Source organism: Thunnus maccoyii, chromosome 11 (genome assembly GCF_910596095.1).
Source record: "Thunnus maccoyii chromosome 11, fThuMac1.1, whole genome shotgun sequence".
Lineage (NCBI taxonomy): Eukaryota > Metazoa > Chordata > Actinopteri > Scombriformes > Scombridae > Thunnus > Thunnus maccoyii.
Genome location: NC_056543.1, coordinates 13,819,650 through 13,843,366, shown reverse-complemented (window position 1 = coordinate 13,843,366; position 23,717 = coordinate 13,819,650). Strand labels below are relative to the sequence as shown.

Below are 23,717 nucleotides of genomic sequence, written 5' to 3'. Positions count from 1 at the left end.
AAGTTTATTGGGTGAATTGAAATGGAGTGTTAAGTGTTAGTGGAAATGTCACTGAGGGTTTGAATCGCTGTTCATCGCCATGAATGAGTGACTGCTCACTGGTGCTGCACTTCATCACACCAAAGCGCTCCACTGCTTCAATCAATGGCTAGCTTGCCTGATGAGATCAGCTTAGACAAATACAGTACATCCACCTTAACAAGTTACAACAAGAAGTATTGAGTCTGGCAATCTTGGCTTTCTTTCAAGGAAAAAAGTGAGAAAAACTCTGCCAATCAAGTGAGTCATCACAACTATTGTGTCTCATGCAAATGAGAACGAATCCAGCATTTCCTATTGTTCTCAAATGGGAGGATCTGCTTGCATCTCTTCGTTTCATATCATTTCATACTGAACTTACTGCTGGTCAGACAACATTGTTTTAAAAAATCCTGCAGCTTCTTGGACATATCTGATATCAACTGCAATAAACTAGGTATTTCTATCTCACCGCAGCTGCCACAAGTTTTTTTGTGCAATTTTTTAGACTGCATTGGATTATCAACAGCATTTTTGTGCAGCACAGTGCTGATGATATCACATTCTCTGTCTCATTGCCACATAACAGCTTCAAGACAATGCATTGAATGCACTGCATAGCAAGTAAACAAGGCTCCTCATTCCTCACCCATTGAGCTTAGCTTACGAAACCTTTCACTGCTGCAGCCTGTGTGGGCTTCACCAGGACTATAGCAACAACATTAACACAGACAGGTGACCCTCTAAGTCTGTTTCTATATCTCTCATCCTCTCACTCGCTCAGACACTTGAGTTTAATACCTCAGTGGCATCACAGGGGGGGGGGGGAACCCTCATTATGATGCCAAAGCAGTAGGGGGTTCTACTGGCACAAGACTGGTGATAATTTGACAAAACAATGCATAGACAACAATATACATCAGTCAAGTCATCAACAACAACAATATAATAAAGACCAAAGCAATGCAATTCTGCTGTTCCATTCAATTAAATCTTATGGTGAAGAAATGCTTCTTTCTGCTCCATTTCTGTGTCCATGTTCCATAACTTGGACTCAGTTACCAAGTTTTTGATTCATCTCAGTTATCAAGCAATCTATGCTGCAATCAGTCTCACTGTGTGAACATTCAGAGCATATAAATTTTCATCTATGAAACCATAACCATACAGCAGCTGGGTATCTGTGCAGATGGCATGCTGAACACACTGTTCCCCTGAACATAAAGAGAGATAAACAGTGAGGAATTCAGCTGTACAATATAATTGTCCTCAAAATGTTCTCCCATCAAAAATACTGCTGCGATACTGGGCAGTAGCGCACAGAGAACGGATCTTTAAAGTTGCCATTATGTTGCAATAACAGTATGTTGCATAGAAAAAGGAGCTCCAAAGCATTTGCAAAACGTTAGGAGTGTGTGTTTTGTGAATAAACATGGGTTAATAAAATGAGTTTGGGAACATAGTTTGGGTGTTTGGTGTTCTGTAGAGGTAGAGGCTGGCACACATTGTGGATGGTGAGAAAGTAACCCACCTTTACAGGGGAGCTCCTGGTGGCTACAGGCAGCTCTCTGATCGCACTGCCCGGGGGAGAAGCGGATATCCCGGCTGCGTACCCCTGCAGCGAGCCCCCGGCCAGGGACTGCCTGCTGCTGCCTCCTCCTCCTCCGTTCCCTCGCTGGGGCCGCTGCTTGATGCCGTCCAGGAGGCGGACCAGGAGGATGTTAGCCGGGAGGTCGTCCACCCCGCAGTCCACCAGGATGCGACACTCCGGACAGCGGAGCTCGTTCCGGGAGCTGACGATGTTCTCCAGGCAGCGGCGGCAGAAGGTGTGCTGGCACGGCAGCACCTTGGCGGTGGTGTCCAGGCGCTCCAGGCACACCGAGCACTCCAGCAGATCCAGCAGCGACGAAGACTCGTCCATGTCGGCGGAGAGGGTGAGCATCTGGGCTTCACTGTCTGTGGGGACGCCGCAGCGACTGGTTCTTGTACCGTAGAAATGAACCGGGAGCACAGATCATTCTGGGAGGCAAACCGGTGGGAAGCAGCCAAACGGACGCCCCTCAACGGAGTCCCCGGAGCACCGAACAGTTACCTCTTCTGAATATTCTCCGCTGTTCTGTACTTCTCTTCTCTGTCTCCCTCAACGTGTTTCCGTTTCTCTCTCTGTATGTGTGTGTATCTCCCCCCCCTCTCTCTCTCTCTCTCTCTCTCTCCAGCAGCTGTGCAGAAAGCGGTGAGGTCACGCTCTCATCATCATCATCCGCGCGCCGAGCAGAATTGCGGCGCGCGCGCACGCCCCAGAGACAGATTGATAAAGACTGAGAGAGAGAGAGAGAGAGAGAGAGAGAGAGAGAGAGAGAGAGAGAGAGAGAGAGAGAGAGACCCCTCAGTCGACTAGTACTGAGGCTCATTTAACACCATCTGAAAATAGGCTACAAACACTGAGGGAAACCAGGAAATCAAATTTGTACCATAAAAGAAAAATCAACCCAACCAAATTTTCACACAATTACAAAGACCACCTGACCTGAGCTATTGAAAACACAAAACAAAATGAACTGCTATCTAAATGTGTTCATGAGTGATCATCACAGTCAAGACATGCTAGCTAGAGCTCTGATGGCTATGATGAGTGGAGTATATATGGGGTGCAGTGCAAAGACGACAACTTTAAACAACGTAAACAACGTTAGACTACACATACTTTACCATTAAAAGGTTAACATTACCTCTCACTAAACCTGTCAAAAGGTTACCATTACTTCACACTAACCCAGTCAAAATATTATCGTTATCTCGCACTAACCCTGTCAAAAAGTGTGTGTGTGTGTGTGTGTGTGTGTGTGTGTGTGTGTGTATGTGTGTGTGTGTGTGTGTGTGTGTGTTTATTCTGGATTGGAATGTATCTGGCTGTCCAAATTAGGATTGGAAACATGTACACAAGTACACGTGTACTCGCTGGTGAATTTAAAATTGTTTAGGAAAAACGGCACATGATAAATTATTTATTATTATTGTTTGTTAGCTAAGTTGTTTTGGGGGGGTGGGGGTTTGCCTAGGGCACTGAATGTACTAGATCCGGCCCTGCCTCGATCTCACAACTATGGCTGATAACAAAGCTGAAGAAAACACTGAGACAGGCAGATGCAGACAAACCTGGTGACCAGGTGAAGACAGGCTGCGTTCTCGCTGTGTGATTTGAGTTTCAACCACTAGAGACAGGCAGTCGCTCAATTGTTACCAGCCAGTTTTTTTTTCTCTCTCTCTCTCTCTCTCTTCTCACACCTTCTCATAGACTGGTTGAAAAAAGAAACTGAGGACTGGTATCACACCCTTCCAACACCCTGAGAGATTCTTGGAAGGCTGATCTTTATCTTCACTCTTGCTCACAAAGACAAGCAGATGCAAATATCATGTAAGTCATTAAAAGCACAATATGTTATACTAGATTTCAATCCAATTAGATTTCAGCTTGTTTTCATTTAATTTTCTTTGGCTTTCTGGTATTATGTACATCTACAAAGAGCACTACATCAGAGTTAAAGTGACAATATCTCACCTTGTGATACTCAACAGATAGGTGCAGACATCCTTTTTACCTCAGTAACTACGGCCATGCTTTGGGAAATGGTGGTTTCTGGCGACGCCTGGTGGTCATCAGTTGGTTCTCTTTTGTTTCTCCAGCTTTCGTTCAGTGCTTTTTGCAATTTCCCATTATATAGAGATTAAAGACACACAGTTGGTAATCCCAGAATTATTAGTGATTCAAATGATAAACAACGTGAGACAAAATTTTACATTAAATGTATTATTCAATTCAATACAACTTTATCCCTATAAGGGCAATTGTGCAGCTGCTTGCCATCCAGATCAACAGATACACAACACAGTTGATAGGAAAGGAAGAAAAAGTAATGTTAGTCACAAAGCTAAAAACAATCATTATTGTAGTACTAAAAGCCATAATACAGGATTAATATGTAACCACAGAAAACACAACATGCCATTATAAAGTATCTTCAGGTACACTTTGTGTTCACAGACATAATATTAGCAGCCACAGATGTATGTACAGATGGCATGCAGATCTTTTTTGCTATAAAAACTGCAGCATTTCCACTGTGCAGGTCCTTGAGGATAAACACCATTATGAGCAATTTGATGGACACAACAGAGATAAAGGAGAGGGCATTGTGTGTGAGTGTTAGTGTGTGTGAGTGTTGGTGTGTGTGTGTGTGTGTGTGTGTGTGTGTTGTTTCTGCAGATTTGCTTTGCCTGTCCACCTGTTCAGACCTGCTTTGCTCTCACACTCAGCCCCCAGAGGGATAGGCAGTGTATGTGCTTGTCCCTGTGTGTGTGTGTGTGTGTGTGTGTGTGTGTGTGTGTGTGTGTGTGTGTGTGTCTGTGTGTGTGTGTGTGTGTGTGTGAGTGTGTGACTTAAGTGACGCCTTCCTGGATGAGGGGTGGGCCCACTATTTACCACCCACGACGAAAAGCAGAGGGTGGACTGCTTAGACAAAGAGTAAGAAAGAATGAGGGTGTGTGCTGTGTGCAACCACAACATTTACAATGATTAGACACTGACTTATTTTACATTTCATACTTAATATTTCATTGACATTGAAGTCACAGTATTGCAAAAGTTTTGGCAATATTGTGCTATTAAAACATATACACATTTGTACATGTACACATTTACTTTAATAGAGGGACTGAATGAAGGTTCAGACAAGGTAGTTAAAATACACATAACAAAATGAAATATGGCCTAGTGATTAAACTGAAATGAGACTGAAGTACTAACTAATTTACATCTTGCTGATGTTCATATGTGATATGCAGCCACACAAATCAAAATAGGAAATATTACTAGTGAATATTTTATATTGGCTAGAAATGCTAAATAACAGCCCCTAAAATCTAAAGAAAATCAGATGTATGAGGAGCTCCTACTCATGACTGCAGCAGAAAAAATCTAAAATCAATTGAAGGTCAAGTGTATTGCACCAACAATGGAGTAACTGCAAGACTTTTTTTTCACTTTTTCCGCTCAGTTGTGAGAGGAAGCTCCCCTTGCATTTCATCTACAGAGACCTGCCATTTCTTATAGGTCTATTTGTGGCCCCATAGCTGCAGAACATTGCAATGCTATAGTCACTCAGCCACCAAAAATATGTGTGTGTTGTTGTTGTCAAGCCCTGATTTTGAATGCCTCAGTCGCGCAGCGGCCCACAAGTGCTGGCAACAAGCCCAAACTCATGGTGTCTCTCTCTCTCTTTCTCTTTATCATACCCGCTCATGTCTTATGCCCAGTGTGTTTCATCTGCTTAATACAATTCTCCACAGCCAACGATGCAGAATTAGAGGAGAACCACAGGGAGAAGCAAACAAAAAATGATTATTGGATGAAAATTCCCTCAATACATTTATGCAGTATATTCATAACTTCCTGTAGGACACATTGCTGTCAATAACAGACAAAAGGTGGACGCTAGTTAAACAGTAGACGTCTGAAGTCGGGGATGGTAACTAGCATTTTGGAGATACAAGGGTTAAATCTGTGAGATTAGTCCAATGGTGATACACACTTAAGTAATGCATATGTACAAAATCTAGTGATGAACTCTACATAGTTTCTGCATAGTTGTCATTTGTGTTGGTTTGCAGGTTGCAGGTTTTGTGGATGCTAGCACTGACTTAGTTGACTAAAGTCCTGTCTTTGTGCCACATTTTGTATATTATTGTCTTACCTGTTTTTTAAAATCTCATTTTCATTACCTTGTCAATAAATAGTTTCATTTTGGCACGTTATTGCATGCTGAGCAGCTCCCCTGCCAAACCTACTAAAGGCTTGGCGAGGTAAGTCAGTCAGGCCTTTTAAGTGTTTCCAATCGGCTGTTAGTGTTGTATGCTCTCTATTTCATTTTGTCGCATACTGTACTGCATTATGTTATATTGTTGCAATAAACAAACTTAATTGTTATTACTACTGCAGTGCAATTACTCTATAATTTAATTTTGACTTTGTGTTGATGAGCTATAAAAAATAAACTTGACATGACTTTAGCTTTATCTGCATTTATACTCTTTTTTTTTCTCTTTGCTCTATATCATTGCTGTTTTCTTCTACATCAACCTTTACCTAAAGGGATCAATTATGTTTCATACACTGCTATATTACCATAATCTTTATCAATAATAATTCTCTTTCATCCCATCATTCCTCAGCAAACACAAGAGTTCTCCCATGAGCTGCTGTGGAGAAATATTAAATCTAGTTTGCCAAAGTCAATCAAATATAATGAATATATAGTGTGTGTGTTGATTATCTCTATGTACCTATACCTTACACCTCTCTCTCATCGACCAATGTCCTTCGTTCATGCAAAAGTGGGTTAGCTGACACGGCAGTTACCATGGCAACCGGCTCTTTGCTTCGTTGTTGCAGAGTAGTTAGAGAATGTGTGTGCACGGGGGGAGACATTCAATTTTGCAGCATGAGTATGTTCTTTGAGACATGAGAGAACACGTAAAGTTTCACTTCATAATTTTTTTATATATGTATATGTAAAAAAAATAAAGTCTGTTACACCAAACTTTTGTGTCAGTATGACAGTAATATTTTTGAATAAGGTGTCCACCTGTTATGTGATGGACATCACCTTTTGTTTATTTGTTTTTGAATTCAACATACAGTTGGTATGCATAAATATGTTTATGATCCTGCGTGGTTTAAACTCACATTTTTCCATGGACAATAACTTGGCAAATACTTTTGAGAAAAATATCTGCTACTAAATTTATTTTTCTTTTGGCAAAAAAACAAAACATTTGCATTGGTTTCATCTTTGAAAAGTGAATAAATGTTGAACCATATTTTCTCCTTCCAGAGTTCGAGCCTCCTCGGGGCGTGAAAAGCCTGAGGAAGTTTGTTTTTAATGACCGTGCTGCAAAATGAAGTTACCCCAACTACATTACAGCAAGCAGCAAATTAGGCCTCCACTGACTGCTGTCTTCTCTGAACTAACAGTACTTTGATGTGGTAGTTGGAGGGGAAGGGGGGGTTAAAACAGGATAGCCAGTCTGTGACAGCTGCTGTACTGTCCTAAATCTTTCAAACTTTGTTCTCCAACATTAATAGATGTCGACCTTAAGACGGAATTTATATGAACCAAAAGATGAAACATCTAACCTTATTTGTTTAGCACAAATAATTAAATGCAGACTTATAAATAAATAAATTAAAAAGAAGAAAAACAGGAAGGCAATATGTGAAGGTAATAAATATGGATATGCTCAAAGTATAAGTAATGGTTAATTTAAGTCCTGCTTTTTTCAGTATTGACAGAGATAGTTAAACAAACGTACACGCTGACATGTGCCAAAACAGCCTGCAGGCCTCCGAAGAATGCTTAACAGATGATTCATGATAAGAATAATCTGCAAAATCTTTTTTGGTGCATAAATGTTGTTCTCCACATAATTCAAAATGCATTGCATTCCGTAAATAAATTTGTTATTTAAATTATTTGTATTATACTATCATACTACTATAACTCTACAACAACCCGCAGGGATCATACACAGTAATCCTGTACCATCTTATGTTGTGTTGCCTTATCAAACAATCCCTGATTTCATCATATCTAATCTTGTTTAATCTTGTTTTGTCACATTATGCCTCATCTATCTCTCTTGCATTGTGCTATATATCATATACATCCTATTATCTGAACATATCCTATCTCGTTATACCCCATTTCACCTCATGCCGAGTCTGTTGTTTGTGTTTTCGTGTGACACCATCCATGATAGTAAATACAGGTTTTTGTTTAATATGTGTTTTTGTCCGGTCTGTGACGGAGCAGCCATCATTCTATCAGCAGAGCTCATCATTCTTCTTGTTATCCTCTCCTCATCCCCTCTTTATCCTCTCTTCTCATCTAATCTCTTCTCCTCTCATCCTCTTTTTCAGTCAGGAAGCCCCTGGATCGACATCAATGAGCCTCTAAAAGAAGGAGGGAGGGAGGGAGGGAGGGAGGGAAGGAGACAGAGCGATAGAGTGACAGTGAGTAAAGAGAAAAGGGAGACGGGGTTGGAGAAAGAGGGAAAGATACAGATCAGGAACAGGAGGACAGAGAAAGTGAAGTAAAAGAGAGAGAGTGACCAAGAAAGAGTAAGAAAAAGATGGAGATGAGGAGAAAAAGAGTAATATGGACAGACTGGGAGAGAGAGAGAGAAAGACGGAGATTGAGAGAGTGTAAGTAATTACAGGACTCCCAGTGTTTTCAAAGACCCTCTTTTATCTCACCCTTCCTGTGGCTGAGAAAAGAAGAAGCGGCGGAAAGGCAGAGCAGGAGGAGGAGGAGGAGGAGGAGAGGAAGACTAAAGTCCAAGCTTTAGTCCAATGCAGACAACAGGCACCAGTCATCCACATCACACGCAAACACAGACACACTCAAAACTAATTTATGGCCTCTGTTTCAAAAGGCATTTTATCATCTGAAGGTGTGTGTGCGTGTGTGGGATTCATACAGAGTACTCTAATGGTAATACTAGAATAATTTAGCTTCTCTCTATCCATATAAGAATATTGTGATTATTATTTACTGCATGGTATATTATATGTCTGCTTATATGTTGTGCTGCTGACACTATGTATTAAGCGTTTTCACCACGCTGTACTGAAAACAAATTCCATTGACTCTTGTTGTGTGGCCATTAAAGTGAAGCGAAGTCGTGATATTGCCAGTAGTAGTGGAAACAGAAGTGGAAGTAGTAGTAGGAGTACTGGCAATATTGTTAGTACTGCAGCATTGCAGTAGAAGTAACAGTATCTGTTATAAATAAGTATAATGATAAGTAATAAATATAAGTTTAAATTTATTAGTAGTATATCTGCATAATGCATCCAAGCTTGGGCTCCCAAAGTGAGGATGCTTTTGAAAAATAACGCCATAAATATTTTTATGAATCAATTAACATCAAACAAAGTGCAGTAAACAGAAAAAAAAGGTTCTTGGCAGGTAGGTTGTTTCAAGCATCTGAGAGAAGTTGCCACAGTTCTTCTGTGGTTTCACGCTGTCTCAGCTGCTTCTGTCTCTTCATGTAATCCCAGACTGACTCCATGATGTTGAGATCAGGTCTCTGTGGGGGCCATAACATGTGTTGCAGGACTCCTTGTTCTTCTTATTGCTGAAGATAGTTCTTTATGACTCTGGCTGTATGTTTGAGGTTGTTGTCATGCTGCAGAATGAGTTTGGGGCTGATCAGTGATAGTATCATGTGATGGATAACAATCTAAACATCTAAAGTGCCTAAAACATTTGCACAGTACTATGTATATATATGAGTGTACATATATGCAGATTCAGTGTATGGGACAAACAATATACAATAAATAAAATAGTACAAGATAAAACTATAAATACAGCAGCAGCTGTCTATATTAAATCTGTATGAGTGAATATGTGTCTTAGAAATGTTTACACTGGTTTTGTGAACAAACCAACCTTTAACACTTATGTTTTTGTGATCTAGATTGTTGTCTAAGTGTTCAATAAAATGAATTTTTGCATACCTTAGTGTGAAGGTACACCATAAGTGCAGGATATAACATGGTAACATGGTATAACATGGTATAATCACGGTAGTTGTTTACCTTATGACGATCACTGCACTGGAGGTCAATCTTCAGTCACCTTTCATGTTTGCCACTACCTGCCTGTGAACACTAGATGGCGCAGTTGAGTCGTAGCCTGCAGCTTGATAATGTCCCCGCCGAGAGTCTACCTGGGACACTTTTATCTGATCAGGGCGGAGAAAACTTCTCACTTTTTTCTCTCATCAAGGAGGAGCTTGCAGACACACCGACATGCACCAAAAGTGGAGGCTGAGGCACAAGTTGGACTGTGAGGAGTGGAAAACTCGGTAGTCCCTCGGCGATGCTTATCCGACACCTCGCTAGAGATTGATCACCGATCACCAGGACTGATCGCCAGCTGACCCCGCAGTACAGCGTCCCCGGAGAAACCAGACCAGCGTGCCCCCCTCTCTGAGCTCCAGGTAAGACGTCTGAGCAGCTCCGCTCTCAGGAATGCAAGGACGGATTGCTGCAAGACTTCGGGGAAATTCCTGAGCAACACTTATTATGGCAAACAAACATGTACTTAGCTGTGATTTTACCTAAAATACACAAGCGTGCATTGTTGTTCTTTTTGCAATGGAAAATGTAGGTTCTAGGGGAGAAATACTGTTGATGCATGTCAAAAGAGATACATATTTATTATAGATTTCATATCTACTTTAGTTTATGATGACAGTTTTGAATCAAAATAAGCTAAAGTGACATCAAACTCAACTTTTCTACATTTAGATGACATCTTAGTTTCATATTTGACTTGCTGATGTTGACAAGCCAAATCATATCCAAAGCAGATGTACAGTTTGTTATCAAGTGCGTAAGATTGGAAGAATATGTTTCCAGTTTTATCATTGCCATCTACATGCAGTGTGCATTTTTGAGTTAGGGATATGCTGTGTGTGACAAGCATATCCCTAAATACATGCTGAAGTGTGTGTGACAGGTTGTTGCAAAGGTTTTAGCCCAAGGTTAGAACAAATTAGATTGTTTCTCACATCACTGACTTAAGAGTCTGGCATGAAATGCTTTGTGACAAAGCTGTTTTTTGAACCTTAAGCCTGCAGACCTAAACATTGGCTTCATTCTCTTGTGGTGATTTTGATTAGTATGAATGTCATTAGAACAGACAGGAGGTTTGGGTAATTAATTAGCCAATAGTTTTAATGCTGCTAAATCTTTAATACCATCCCTACCATGTGTGAGGGAGCTTATTTTTGGCGACATGTGTTTGAGCATGTGCGTTTGTGACCTTGCACACCTTACGCCTCTGTCTGCATAATTGTTTTCTTGGTGCCGCCTGACTGTCCCGGGCCCCGGGGCCCCCGGGGGAAGTCCTGCCCGCAGACAGGCAGCTTGGCCCGGCTGGGGACATGCCGGGTCCTGCCGAGCCTCTGAAGTCTGCTGGCTGGCTTTGAACTGCAGCTGCTGGAGGTGGAAATCAATCCGTCTCTATCCCCCCCCCTCCCCTCTCTCTCTCTCTCTCTCACCCTTTCTGTCTCTCTATCTGTCTCTCCTCTCGCAGCCCCCAAGCACAGTCCGTCTCCATTGCCATTGAATCTTTCATGTTCACAGGTAGAAAGGCTAAAGAGACACAGAGAAGAAACGGAGTGAGGAGGGGTGGAGGGAGATGTAACTCATCTTCAAAAGGAGTTAATATGGTTTTTGAGGATTAAAGGGATGAAGGCAAAAAAAAACTAACAAAGCCAGTGCCTGTAGTCTTGATCATCCTATACTATACTGACTGAATAGATAAGTTGTTTACTTACTCGCCTCTCTGTTGTTTTATTCTGCTCAGTATTAGAAAAGAAGCTGATTTATTTTGGAGTGATGGAAAGGAAAAGGAGACTTGTGTGTTCTTGTGAAAGTTATGGTCATGATTTATGTTAGATGTCGCAGCTGATTTCAATCCACAGAGCATATCCATTTCCACCCGTGGAGAAATTTATAGAGCTCAGGAGGCCCGTTAGAGTCGAATGTTTCATAATCCTTCACACATCTAAGAAATTCTACAAACATGTCATTCAGAGTTTACTTATGGAAGTGAAGTTATTTCAGCTCATTAGGTTACTACATTTAATTTATGGCACGACTGTTTGCTTTACCAGCGCGAGAGCCATATGCAAGTACTGCAGTAATCCTGAATGTAAGACTTTTAGATTCATAGGAGGGATACTCTAGTAATCCAATAGAAGATAAACTCCAAAATGTCAGTGTCATGTTCATCTCTACAGGGATATTTACTTTTTAAAGCTTTTTGTTACATTTGGAAACAAACAAAATATTTTGTTGCATTATATTATGTTTAACCTTCAAAACATGAGATGAACATATGTAAAAACTGCCGCCTTCAAGTCAAAAACCAGGGCTTCAACCTGCTATGAACGCTCCGTTTTGCAAAGTTACCTCTACTTCCTTGTGATGACGTCAGATTGTGCGTGCATTCCCATAAATGGCCATCCGTTCTGTAGCCTTTGCTAAGGTTGTTGACGTTGTCCACTTGCATATTTCAGATTGGAATCGGGCAGTTTATATTTCGAGTAAAGAACGAGAGAAAGAAGCAGTATCCGACTACCACAGTTTGTTTACGTAGCCTACCAAAAAGTTTGTTTACTGTTTGTTTACGTAGCCTCCCAATGAGCCCTACGTAGGACTCCTCAGGGAGAGGAGATTTCAGACAGATAGACCTGGAAATATGCAAGTTATATCCTCTTTAAGTACTGTATATTTAAGTATATGTTATTGTAATTGTAAAGTGTTGATGTATTTAGTGAAGTATCAGTAAGGTTCTTTTTACCTATCAGTATCATATAATTTGACTGTGACTACCCTGAAATGAAGTGATGAAATACCTGCTATAATTCGAAAGTGAAATTCTATAGTCGTTATTCTCAGTATGCTGAGCATCTGCATAACATATGCTCAACACTGATAGTGTGTACAGTGCACATTGTTCTGAAATTATGAAAGAAATGGCTGTTTCCTTCTGCGGCTCCGTCACTAATTACTACTTTACAACACAGAGTCACCAAAACAGACAAGGTACCAGCTGAGAACAGGGCAGTGGATCTCCAGAACCTCCTGAGGGGCTTCCAGGAGGTCCCCACCAAAATGAGTAGTAGCTGCATTTCATTATATTTTAATTTACATGCAATAATCCCAGCAAAGCAACATAAAAAGGAAAAAAAATTCTAATCATAGGTTTCACTCTTACCACTATTATTTCCCCATGCACAGATAGTCCTACAAAGCAATACTAAATCAACTGTTGAAACCGCTCCATGTAGGCCCTAGGGACCAAGTGTAATCAAATTGGGGTTTGTGGTCTAATTTGGGTCTGCTTAAAAGTTCTCTGTATAGTGAACCTACTTCAGTTAATCATCAATTTCTTCTGTACAGTCTGCGGACGGAGATCTGGCACCTAATGGGTCTCATGCAAGAACGTTTTCGAACGTCTTCTCCTAAACCTCTTGTCCTTTTTTCCATGAAGATTGTTCGTATGACAGTTTCAAGTCAGATTCACCAAACATGTCACAAATTGCCTGTTTTAACGTGATGAATACCACCTGACCATGGTGTAGGTGGGTGTTTGTGAGATTTGATCATTAGCAATGCCACCAAAATGCTATATATAAGGCTTCCTGTTCTGCTCCTTTTGATGGAAGGTTTCATTCACAAAACTGTCACCTAAGAGTTAAAAGATGGATTTCACAGAGCGGAGCTTCACGTCCTGCTGTCAGTAATCATCAGATGAAAACCTAACTAATTTAACAGTATCAGTAGTTGAATTACAAGACTCAAAACAATGAGAAAGTATTAATACAGCTGCCAACGATGTGTCATCTGTGTTGCACCGTGCTGTGAACTTAGATACTAAAAATGTCTTGCTAAAGCAAAGTGGTCCATTACTTAAATGAGACACAGTTGAAGAGATGTGATTTTACAGAGACAGGTGAGGTAATAATATACAGCAGGTGATGTCACACTGTCAGGTGTTACAACAGAGGATGACAGAGGATGATCCTGTATCGTAGCTGCCAAATTATGTCAATAAAATGATAAATGATTAAATGAATATTAATGTTAATTTTAGTGATTTATGTCTTAATTTAATTTGTCAACAGTAACATATTTTAACTCCAAATTCAGTCAGATTAAGGCATTATAGTTCTGACATCAAATAAGTGTTTTTCCCTCAGTGGAGAAAGGCACATTATCTGTACATGACTCATATGTCTGGTCTGGACCACCTGTGAATTTTATTCATCCCCAAGTGAAAGTAAGCACAAGAAAATGTGTTAATGTGAGAAGTTCTCTTAAACAACTCGTATGTGACAAAAAGAAGGAATTTGTTAATACGAATGCTCCTTACATATGTTACTTTGTGTAAAAACCAAAGTACTGAGTGAGTCTTGAGTAGTGTGGTTCACAGCTTTGACTTTATAATAAGATAAATAATAGTTTATATAAGACACACAAATACTGGATTGTCAGGTGCTGGGTGGCACTTCGAGGAACAGTCTAACCAGCTGCGGTGCTTGCGGCGATTGGTGGGCGGGAGGTTGGTGAGGGATAATGTCGTAGTTGCACTCGTTTGGTCTCCATGTTGCTTTGGGTGGCAGGTGAAACGAAGCTGTTTTGGACTCCATAAAAGGTAGTCATCCTCCACAGGCAGAAACATTACCAGCATGAATCCTTCTTTTCGTTTGCAAATTTCAACCCTTTTAAGTGCTCGCATTCTTAACTCTTTACTTTTTAATGGATTGACTAGGATTTGTGCTTTGAAGATTCCTCCAACCACACAACCACATCCATCATAACTAACTGCTGCTTAGACGACTAGAATTATACACCCACGCGAAGCACTCCCAGGAGCCACAGAGGGTGAAATTGCACACCTATAGTATGAACAGCAATCATAAAAACTCAAAAGACACTCAAAAACAATGTTTAAAGAGTTGCTCTCTTTGAGTAAAGTCATTTGTATCAGAATTGTAGCAGTATTCTTGTGTACTACTCAAAAGACATGTTTCTTACATTCCTCAATTTTTTTGCTGCACTGTATTGTCTAAAATTATGCAAATATGGTTCCCAAGAGAACTGTTTCTAACTGGTAGAATCCCAGACAACATTTTTATGTTAATATTTATAACTTCTTAGTTGAGAGAACTGTATTGTTCTGCAATCCCTTCATTATAGGTGTTAGAGGGAAGCAATATAGATGAATTCCAGGCTGCAGATTAGGCTTTCCACCTACAGCCACTGCAAAATAAACAGAGACGGAGACAGAAAGACGAGAGAGATGTTCTGCCCCAGCAGAGCTAAAGAGGGGAACAAGGTATCAGGGAGACGAGACGATGAAAGACAGATCACCGGCAGGCAGAGAATCAAAGAGCCTACTGACTGACTGGAGCTGGGATAGGTGTGTGTTACGAGAGTGTGTGTGTGCCTGTGTCTGCTTCTTTTCATGTGCCCTTAGAGTTTGTTTTTCCTGCGCGCTGAGTGGGAAGCTGACACTAAGTCTGTAATTAAAGCAATCAAAAGATGAAGAGAGAGGAAGAAACATCACACACACACACACACACACAGACGTGCACATACACAAACACGCATGTCATTAGTGTTCTGGCCATAGGGGTAACGTAGCATTAATATAATTTGAGGTGTTGTCTGCTGCTTGAAAATCTTTGGTTTTTAAATGAAATAAAGTTATTACACATTAGTGGAGCATTTTTAAGTGAAATCATGGTTTTCTACTGTGTTATGATATATGAGCCAAGAACTCTTTGTGTGTCCCAGTCAGTGTGAGTTGTCTGCGGAAATTCAAGTCAAGTCATTTTCCACTGCTACACAGCATGTTTTGACATTCCCGTGAAAATACAGTTCACACTGATAAACCGTGATGCTGCACTTGGATGGGATTGGAGTAAATGGATATTTAGTCAGGAGACGAGGGCCAGCTGTTGTTTGAGGTTTGAGTCTGTCTCCAGAGCTTTAATCATGGGTTTATTTTCACATCAAACTTAGACGGTAATCATGTTGCAAATTAGACTTATTTATTTCTGGCTCATTTAGTTCCTGATAACTGAGCCTTGATGGCTGCTCTGTTCATTGACTTTGACTTCCTTTAGCACTGACTCGTAAACCTAGAAAAGAGCAAGGAGAATGGGAGTGAACAGTTGCAAAAATGTCAGTAGTGCTGCCTGATTTGCAGAAATGTACATTGCAATAATAATTTACATTGCAACAGTATAGTGCTGTCTGAGTAGCTCTGATTCAGCTGAAGGTGAAAGCGTTTGGTCTAATTTGACTGACAGCTCCGCCGCCGCCCATCTATTTGCTCTCCAGCTGCCTCCAAATCATAGAAAGGAGACAAAATGCCAGCAGCACAATACTTCTTCATAATTCACTTCAGAAAAACAGACGGTAGCGGCACTTTTGATTACTTAAAAGTGGATTGAAAATGGATTTGCCAATTTCTTGAACATATACTTAGAATTATCATTAAAAGTCAGGGCACAAGAGCACTTGAACAGAGGTGCATTTTGATGCTTTTCAAGCAGATTATAAATATATTAAAAGCATTGGTAGATGATTATGGCTGCTGTGCAGTTAATGATATGGTATTGATTTTTCTTTCCTTGATGATTATAGATTATTGTAAGAAGGGTTTCTTTTCTTATGATATTCTCATAATTCATACTTGAAGATTATAGGTTTAACATTTACTTCATTCATGTGGTAGCTGCTGGAGGCCTTCATCATAAACCTAGTGGAAACCCCGGTCAGAAACACAACAAAGTAGATGAATACAGAGGAATAATTATTTGGTGTTAAGGTAAAAATATATGCAAAATTGTTCCTTGTTAGACTGTTGTTTACCAGAACTGAAGCAGGTTTTAATGAAAGACTAGAAACTTGATAAAGGTGTTTGTTTTATCTACAAATCCACAAGGTTGAAGTTTTATTACTTGGACTTAGACTTTAACTTTCATAATGTGTTACAGCACTTTATTTAAAGATCCCCTCCAGACATGTCTTAAGATGTATAAAAATCTCTACTTTGAAAAATAATTTGTGTTTAATATGTTTTTTCCACAAAAAAGTTTCATTTCATTAAAATCCTTAAAATTACATTTAAGCTTTCTCCCTCATTAAAAGATCCAGGATCTATGAATATGCAAATATATTTCATTTCTGAAGTTTAACTGCTGGACACAAGATGTCCCCTTGTTTACTCCAAAGTCCATTCTCAGTATTTGTGCACTTCAAGTTTCCACATTTATGTAAGTTGAATATTGAGCCAGGATTGGCCTCCAAAATATTTGTGATGTCACAAATCATACTCGTAGGCCCGTCCTGGCTCTTAAAACAGTTTTTTCAATGAGCACAGAGAAACTTTCCACTTTCAGCAGATGAATGTGAAAACAGTCTCCTAGTGACAAACTGCACATACATCATTCTGCACAGTGAAGCTCAAACATCCAACTGAAGGAACAAGTAGAAAAACACATTTTTGAGTGGAAGACGACTTTAATTTCCATAGTGGCACTTTCTGTTGTTTCCCCCTTCTTGCCTCTTGTTGTCTGCAGGCTAAATTTATATTTGTGACTGTTTGGTTTGGTCGGCGTGAAGTCAGGTATCGTACCCTCTGTGCTGATGTGCAGGCCTAATAAAGAGGAAGTTTTTAAAAGTATACTCTGTGATTTAGTTTGCAAAAAAAAGGAAACAGGAAATGATCTACACTATTTGTTATAGATGGTGAAATGACAGATATCTGTGTCATGTAAAGTGACACTAATGACAACCATCACTTCTTCTGTCAGGGGCTCAGAGATGGGGGCGTCTGACACACTTGCTGATTGTTTGTCTGGAAAACAGCAGGATTTGACACATAAACACACAAACATGCAAGGTTTGTGTGCAACATGTGTTTGAGATCTTGCTTGGATTTGGCAGATTGCACCCTGGATTGTAAACGAATAAAATAATCAGCTTTTTGTTTTAGGGCTAGAGCTCAGTAGTGCAGCATTGATTACGTTTGGCACCTGTTTATGGCCTGGAAACAGAGGGATTACGTCTGTGCGAGTGTGTTTATGGTAGGGTTAGGCTCATGTCTTGGTTAGCCAATGTATGGAGCCAAAATGATTGACAGATTGTAGGTTTGATGGAAAGAATGCAAACGTCTATGAGACCTTAAACTGACTTTATTATACTGTAGGTAACAATTAAATCATTTTCCGCTCAAATTACAATATGCTGGAATATGTTAATCGTTATAATTGTGGTGATTATTAGCCTGGTTTATAAAGTCTGTCAGTTTAGACATTTAGACAACCGTACACGTAAGCCTTTTAATGTTCTTAGTTTCTGTTTTGCAGCATGACAATGACCAAATCTATCAAATATTGGTAAAAACCTTCAGCTACCAGCAGCTACAATCAAACAATATGAGCATTAGCAATCCACTCCATGTGCAATTTTACTTGTATAACAAGCAGTTGAATATTTATGTGTCATCAGATTTTAAGTATTAGATGAAATGGCGGGAGAGCAGTATGGTTGAAAGAAAAGGGAAAATAAGAGAAGAAAGAGAAGGTTTTAAATGTAAAACAGATTTTCATTGTATGAATACCAAAGCCAGGATAACAGAAACACCAGGATCCTTATGCTGCTGATTTAATTGTCATCAGAAATTAAAAGAAGAGCCCGCAAAACCTCCTCTAACCCCATCCTTCATCTTCATTGGTTTGGTTTTTGGCTGGGCTCCCTGGCCACTGATTGGCCTATTACTTAATAAGGCAGGAAGTCATTATCAAGCAGAGTAATGAATATCTTTTATGGGGTTAAACACTGATGGTGAAAAGCCATTTCCCACACAATCCATCTGCAATGGTACTGAATGACATACAGTGAAGGTTGGAAGACATATGGAAAAAGAGAGAAAGGGAGGTTTATTTATCTTTTTTATATAGAGGAATGCCAATAAAATGAATAAAATTAATTAAATCAGCGAGACAGGAAGACAGACATGAAAGACATCAGTGTTTAAGTTAACATTATATGATCCATGCAAACCAAAAAATGTGAAAACAATTAATTAACAATTAAAATTAATTACATTAAAACTGGTTTAGTGTACATTTCTAGGGAAGAAATTATTTTATCTGGCCTATTTTCCTACAATATTGTTTCTGACTTATTTTGAACAAACAGATGTAGAACAGATAATTATCTGAAGAAGGCTTATTTCTGTTTTTTAGAGGATGTGAGGTCTATTTAAGAAAGTAAATTTGGTTTATTTACATTGTGGTCATGCTGACGTACAGAATCCACATCCAGAAGACAGCGGGACAAAACACTGAAAATATGTACCAAAGATCCATTGAAAGGTTTTAGAAACTGGAATTATCCCATCTTTATCTTTATCTTATCATTATGTTTGTTGCTGTCTGAATATTTCATGCGTTATATCAAATAAAGGTCATCGCTGGATGGTCAAATAAGTGGTTTGCAACAAGCCCTTGCGAGGCCAACAGTAGAGCTACCAGCGTCAAAGACTGCACTGCAGGGGAAATTTGGCATTCCACTCTGGGGAGAAAAGGGGGGAAATTGACCTCCTAAAGACTTATGCTTTAAAAATGTGCTGCTCGTTAAAGCTTATTTATTCATTGTGGTGCTATTTTTCAAGTAATGACACATGATGAATAGCCCATTACCCATAAAAAAAACAATCAATCAACTAAAATCAGTCGACCAAGACTCATAACAACTGATTAGTGTACCTAGGGCTGTCCTTGCTTTCATTGCTTGTACTGTAATGTCTAAAGCATTACCACAAAGAAGAAAAACAAAAGGGCAAAGAATGACAGTAGGAGGATGAATATCAAGAGACTGACTGGCAGTTATGCCCTCCAAGTGTCAAAAAATGAAGAAAAAATGCTTACTTAATGTTTTTTTATATGAGTTGATCTATGGGAATTTCCATATGGCAACCCTTCCTTTCACCTACAGGGTCTTACCATCCCCATAATGACTTTTTATCAAATTCACTTGTCATTTTTTGCTGCATTCCATATCAATACAGACTTAATTCTGCTTTGAAGTTCTGCGCTGGATTCTTTGCGACATTAAGGCATTATACTTGTCCCTGTAGGCCAGGGAACCTTGATGTCTTTCTTAAAGGACTAGTGTGTAAGATTTAGTGCCATCTAGTGGTGAGGTTGCAGATTGCAACCAAATGATGGAAAAACTCCTCAAACTCGAGAAACGCGAAAGGTCCTCTCTAGAGTCAGTGTTTTGTTTGTCCATTCTGGGCTACTGTAGAAACATGACGGTGCAACATGGCAGGCTCCATGGAAGAGGACCCCCTCCCTATGTTGATATAAAGGGCTCATTCTAAGGTAACGCAAACATGACCATTCTTATATTCAGATGATTATACTCTAATTAAAACATACTTATGAATATTATATTCCATTTCTGCCAAGTCTGCTCTGCTGGATGCCACTAATTCTTACACATTGGTCCTTTAAGGTCTTGTTAATTTGCGTTATATGCATTTTTTAGGTCAATGGGTTTGTTATTGTGCATTTTTGTAATGAAGCAGAATAAATTGTCTGCCCATAGCTATGTGGAGTTCTATATTGGGTTTCCTTTGCTGACAAAAAGAGCAATCAAATGCAGCCAAATTAAAAACAGAGATGAAGACAGAGTTAATGAAGGTAGGGAGGGAGGGAGAGAGGCTGCAAAAATGTTGACAAGTTGTTCAGTCTAGCAAACAGTGCAATGTAATAAGGCCTTTAAAAAAACTTTTATGATGTGAAACTGAACTTAATGCTTTTCCTCAGCAACACCCTGCTTTATATTGACACGTTCGTACTGAGAACTGCCCAGTATGGTCGCTGTGTCACGCCGCTCTATGCGAGCTGCGTATACTCTACCTGGTAATGATACAGCTAAAGACAGAAGGGTTATTTATCTGAGATTATGTGGTCGTTAGAAGATTAATACCCTTAGGGGGCAAAAGACTCGGGCTGACTTTCATCTCAGACCTGCCCCGACAAAGGGAGCTCGGGTTAGAGAGACAGAGAGAGGCTTGAAAGAGGTAGAAAAGAGTGTCAGAAGACACAGGGAGTCTTCAAACACAGCAGTATATGTGTGTGTGTGTGTGTCTGTGTGAGTGTATAGCTGACTTTAACCCCATAATGAGTCGCCTTGAGGGCGTCCAGAGCCATTTGGCAGTTCTTCATTTCCTCATCTAGGAAAAAAATGTGCTATCTACCTTTTTATCTCTTCAACAGTGACACACAGTCACACACACAGACACACACACATACATGCATGCACACACCGGTTGTGGTGTTACCACAAGGACTTGCATAATTAAGCTTATTGTGCTCTCAGAAGCCGACTCTTTGTGTATATATGTGTGTGTGTATTTGTGTGTGTGGAGGTTGTAATTAAGCTAGATCAAACCCTGGGGGTTGGGGAATTAGCCATTATTGAAGATCAGAAGGTTTTTCATTCATGGAAGAGAGAAATCAGAGGTTCAGAGCCAGACAGACAGATTTTGACATTAGATTACAGATAATGGCGCCTCCTTCCTCTCTCACACACAAACACACTTTCATGCTCCCGACAAGTTCAGGTGGGTTGAAAGTTCAGCTGTTAATATGTTGAATTGAACTGATATGACCTCGGGGCGCATCAATCAAAACAAAATTCAGAGCTGTAGTGTGGGAGCATTTGTTTTCTGATCTGGCCTTAAGGTTAGGGTTAGGGTTTGGTTTGGGCAGCTAAAACTATCTTTTTAAAAGGAAGGGAATGATCACCTTCATGGTTATCAGTAACTAATTGTTGGTACAGAGGGAGATGAGGCATAAACCCTGGTCTAAACTAAACTAAAATTATAAAACCTATAAATACTCTTTGTTTGACATGTAAATTGTGTGAGTACAGCAAAACTCATCCACACTGTAAAGGGTTCTCACTGGATGCTTGTTAAAATGTTTTGGATTTATGGTAAAAATGTGTATTTTTGTTTTATGGTCTGTGGATATTTTATTGTGTTCTCTGCACTGAACTTCTATCTTTCTTTCATTTATATCTAGCAATTAACACTCAAAGAGACTCCATGAGAAATGCACATAATAACAGTAATTACAGCTGTGTTTGTGTATATCTACAGTATGTGTGTATGTGTGGAGGGGGTTCATACTTAAACTCCACCCCTGATAGTGTTTGAGTTCAATCTTACTTACTAATCCAATGCACATAAATATTACTTAAAATCTTATTTAGCTGTGAATATAAATTTTAGCTCGGAAGGGGTGGGGAATAGCAATAAATATGGATATGTTTTCAGTGTAGCTGTTAATCTCTAATTCTCATTTTCATGGTTCGCGTTCATCAGAATGAGCAATTTTTTATTGAATCTCAATGGCCAGAAAATGAATTTATCCATTCAATGACATGATCAAAGGATTCTGCATTTAATTCCCTGCAGGCCTTGTTGACAGTGATTTGGTGGCGTTTGTTAGTGCAAAATGTTGACCGTGTAATTACTTGTAGATGAGAAGCAAATAATAATTGAAAGAGTAATTTAACATCCATGAGTTCCACAACATTTATTGAAGCCGTTGTGTTTCAGAAGCAGCATTCATTCAGCACTCTTTTATCTTATATCGCTGCCCAGTCAGAGACCACACACACACACATGTATGCACACACACTCATGGATGTACTGATTCCGACAGTCAGCGGTAAAGGGACAACCACCAATCTACAGATCTTTACATACAGTAGTTGCAGACTTTTGGAAAATCTTTGGCGGGTTTTCAGTCTCTGTAGGCTGATTTTCCTTGAAATCAATGGAAATTTCTTATTTGTTTTGTTTGTTTGGATGAGTGATTCTGGGCTCATTGTTTCTATGCAAACTCAACTTAGAAACACATCTCTTTCCAATTACAATGACGACATTATTTACACTGAGAGACACACGCTGCATGTTCAGTGCAGACCAAGAAAGGACAAACACACAGTAAATGCAATCACAAGAGTGATTTTGTGGACAAATGTATGAAGAAAAAAAAACAAGCTGTTCCACATAACCACACATGCACACGGATTCGCACAAATATACAATCATGCATGCTTTAATGAGAGAAATATTCACACACTGAAGTGTTGCTATCAAGTACAGCCAAACACACGTCATCATATCACAAGTATCAACCAGTGAAGAAAATCACATTTTGACACATTCCTCTCTGACTTTCAAGGCTTTTATACTTTTACAACCTTGTAGTTTTCTTGCCAAGGTGGTTAAGACAGTGGGAGAGAAAAATATTTCAGCTTGGTTGCTAAAACAAACACAGAATCTTCTAATGACTGCTTACCCAATGCCCATTTGAGGATCCAAAGCCACTATGTGTGTGTGTGAGAGAGAGAGAAGGTAAAAAGAAGACTAATTGCATCTCAGCCTCTTAAAGCTGTAAATGTACCTTGAACCTCTTTTTGGTGCAGCTGTGATGTGAATGAGAAATGTGTTGTTTTTTTAAAATAAAAATTGCATCGTCAGCCTAATTTTTTGCACTAGTATAAGTACCTTTTAATTTACTAGCACCCCCATGTGTGAAACTCAACTCGAGAGCTGTTTTATTAGCATTTTTTGAGTAGGTTTGGGATTTTGACAAATACTTTAGCCGAGTGTGAAAGAGACATAACAAAGAGAGGGGCATGTAATTAAATGTTATTAAGTGGTATCACCAACCTTTATTCAAGCAGAGGTAAGTCAATAGTGATGTGTGCTCGCAGTTATGAGCCAGAGGAATGCCAAGGGCGGTTCTGCAGCTATTATTACATGTTTATTGGCGATGACGTGATGTAACAGGACACTGAACTCATCTGGGCCACACACATACACACAACGTGCCCACTGACAGCACTATTGTTACCAATAATGCTTACATGCATGACTTTGCAGTTTCCTAAATGCAGTTTGGTACGGAAGCTTGGATGCAAGAAATGTTTATACTGTATCAATCTATTTTTCAAT

The 23,717-nt window shown here is 39.6% G+C and overlaps 2 protein-coding genes across 4 annotated transcripts in view; one reads left to right on the top strand and one right to left on the bottom strand.

Annotated features, from left to right (window-relative positions):
- The window catches only part of LOC121906809 (E3 ubiquitin-protein ligase SH3RF3-like), a 103,326-nt gene extending 101,249 nt beyond the window's left edge, over nt 1–2,077 (bottom strand). For all 3 annotated transcript variants that reach the window (XM_042425942.1, XM_042425943.1, XM_042425944.1), the window contains exon 1: nt 1,550–2,077. In XM_042425942.1, the coding sequence (XP_042281876.1) occupies nt 1,550–1,960 (411 nt within the window). In that variant the 5' untranslated portion in view covers nt 1,961–2,077. The remainder of the gene's footprint in view (nt 1–1,549) is intronic.
- A 1,028-nt stretch (nt 2,078–3,105) lies between these two features.
- The window catches only part of edar (ectodysplasin A receptor), a 47,876-nt gene continuing 27,264 nt past the window's right edge, over nt 3,106–23,717 (top strand). The window contains exons 1-3 of the mRNA XM_042425946.1: nt 3,106–3,185; nt 3,314–3,433; nt 9,870–10,083. The gene's annotated coding sequence lies outside the window, so the exon portion shown is untranslated. The remainder of the gene's footprint in view (nt 3,186–3,313; nt 3,434–9,869; nt 10,084–23,717) is intronic.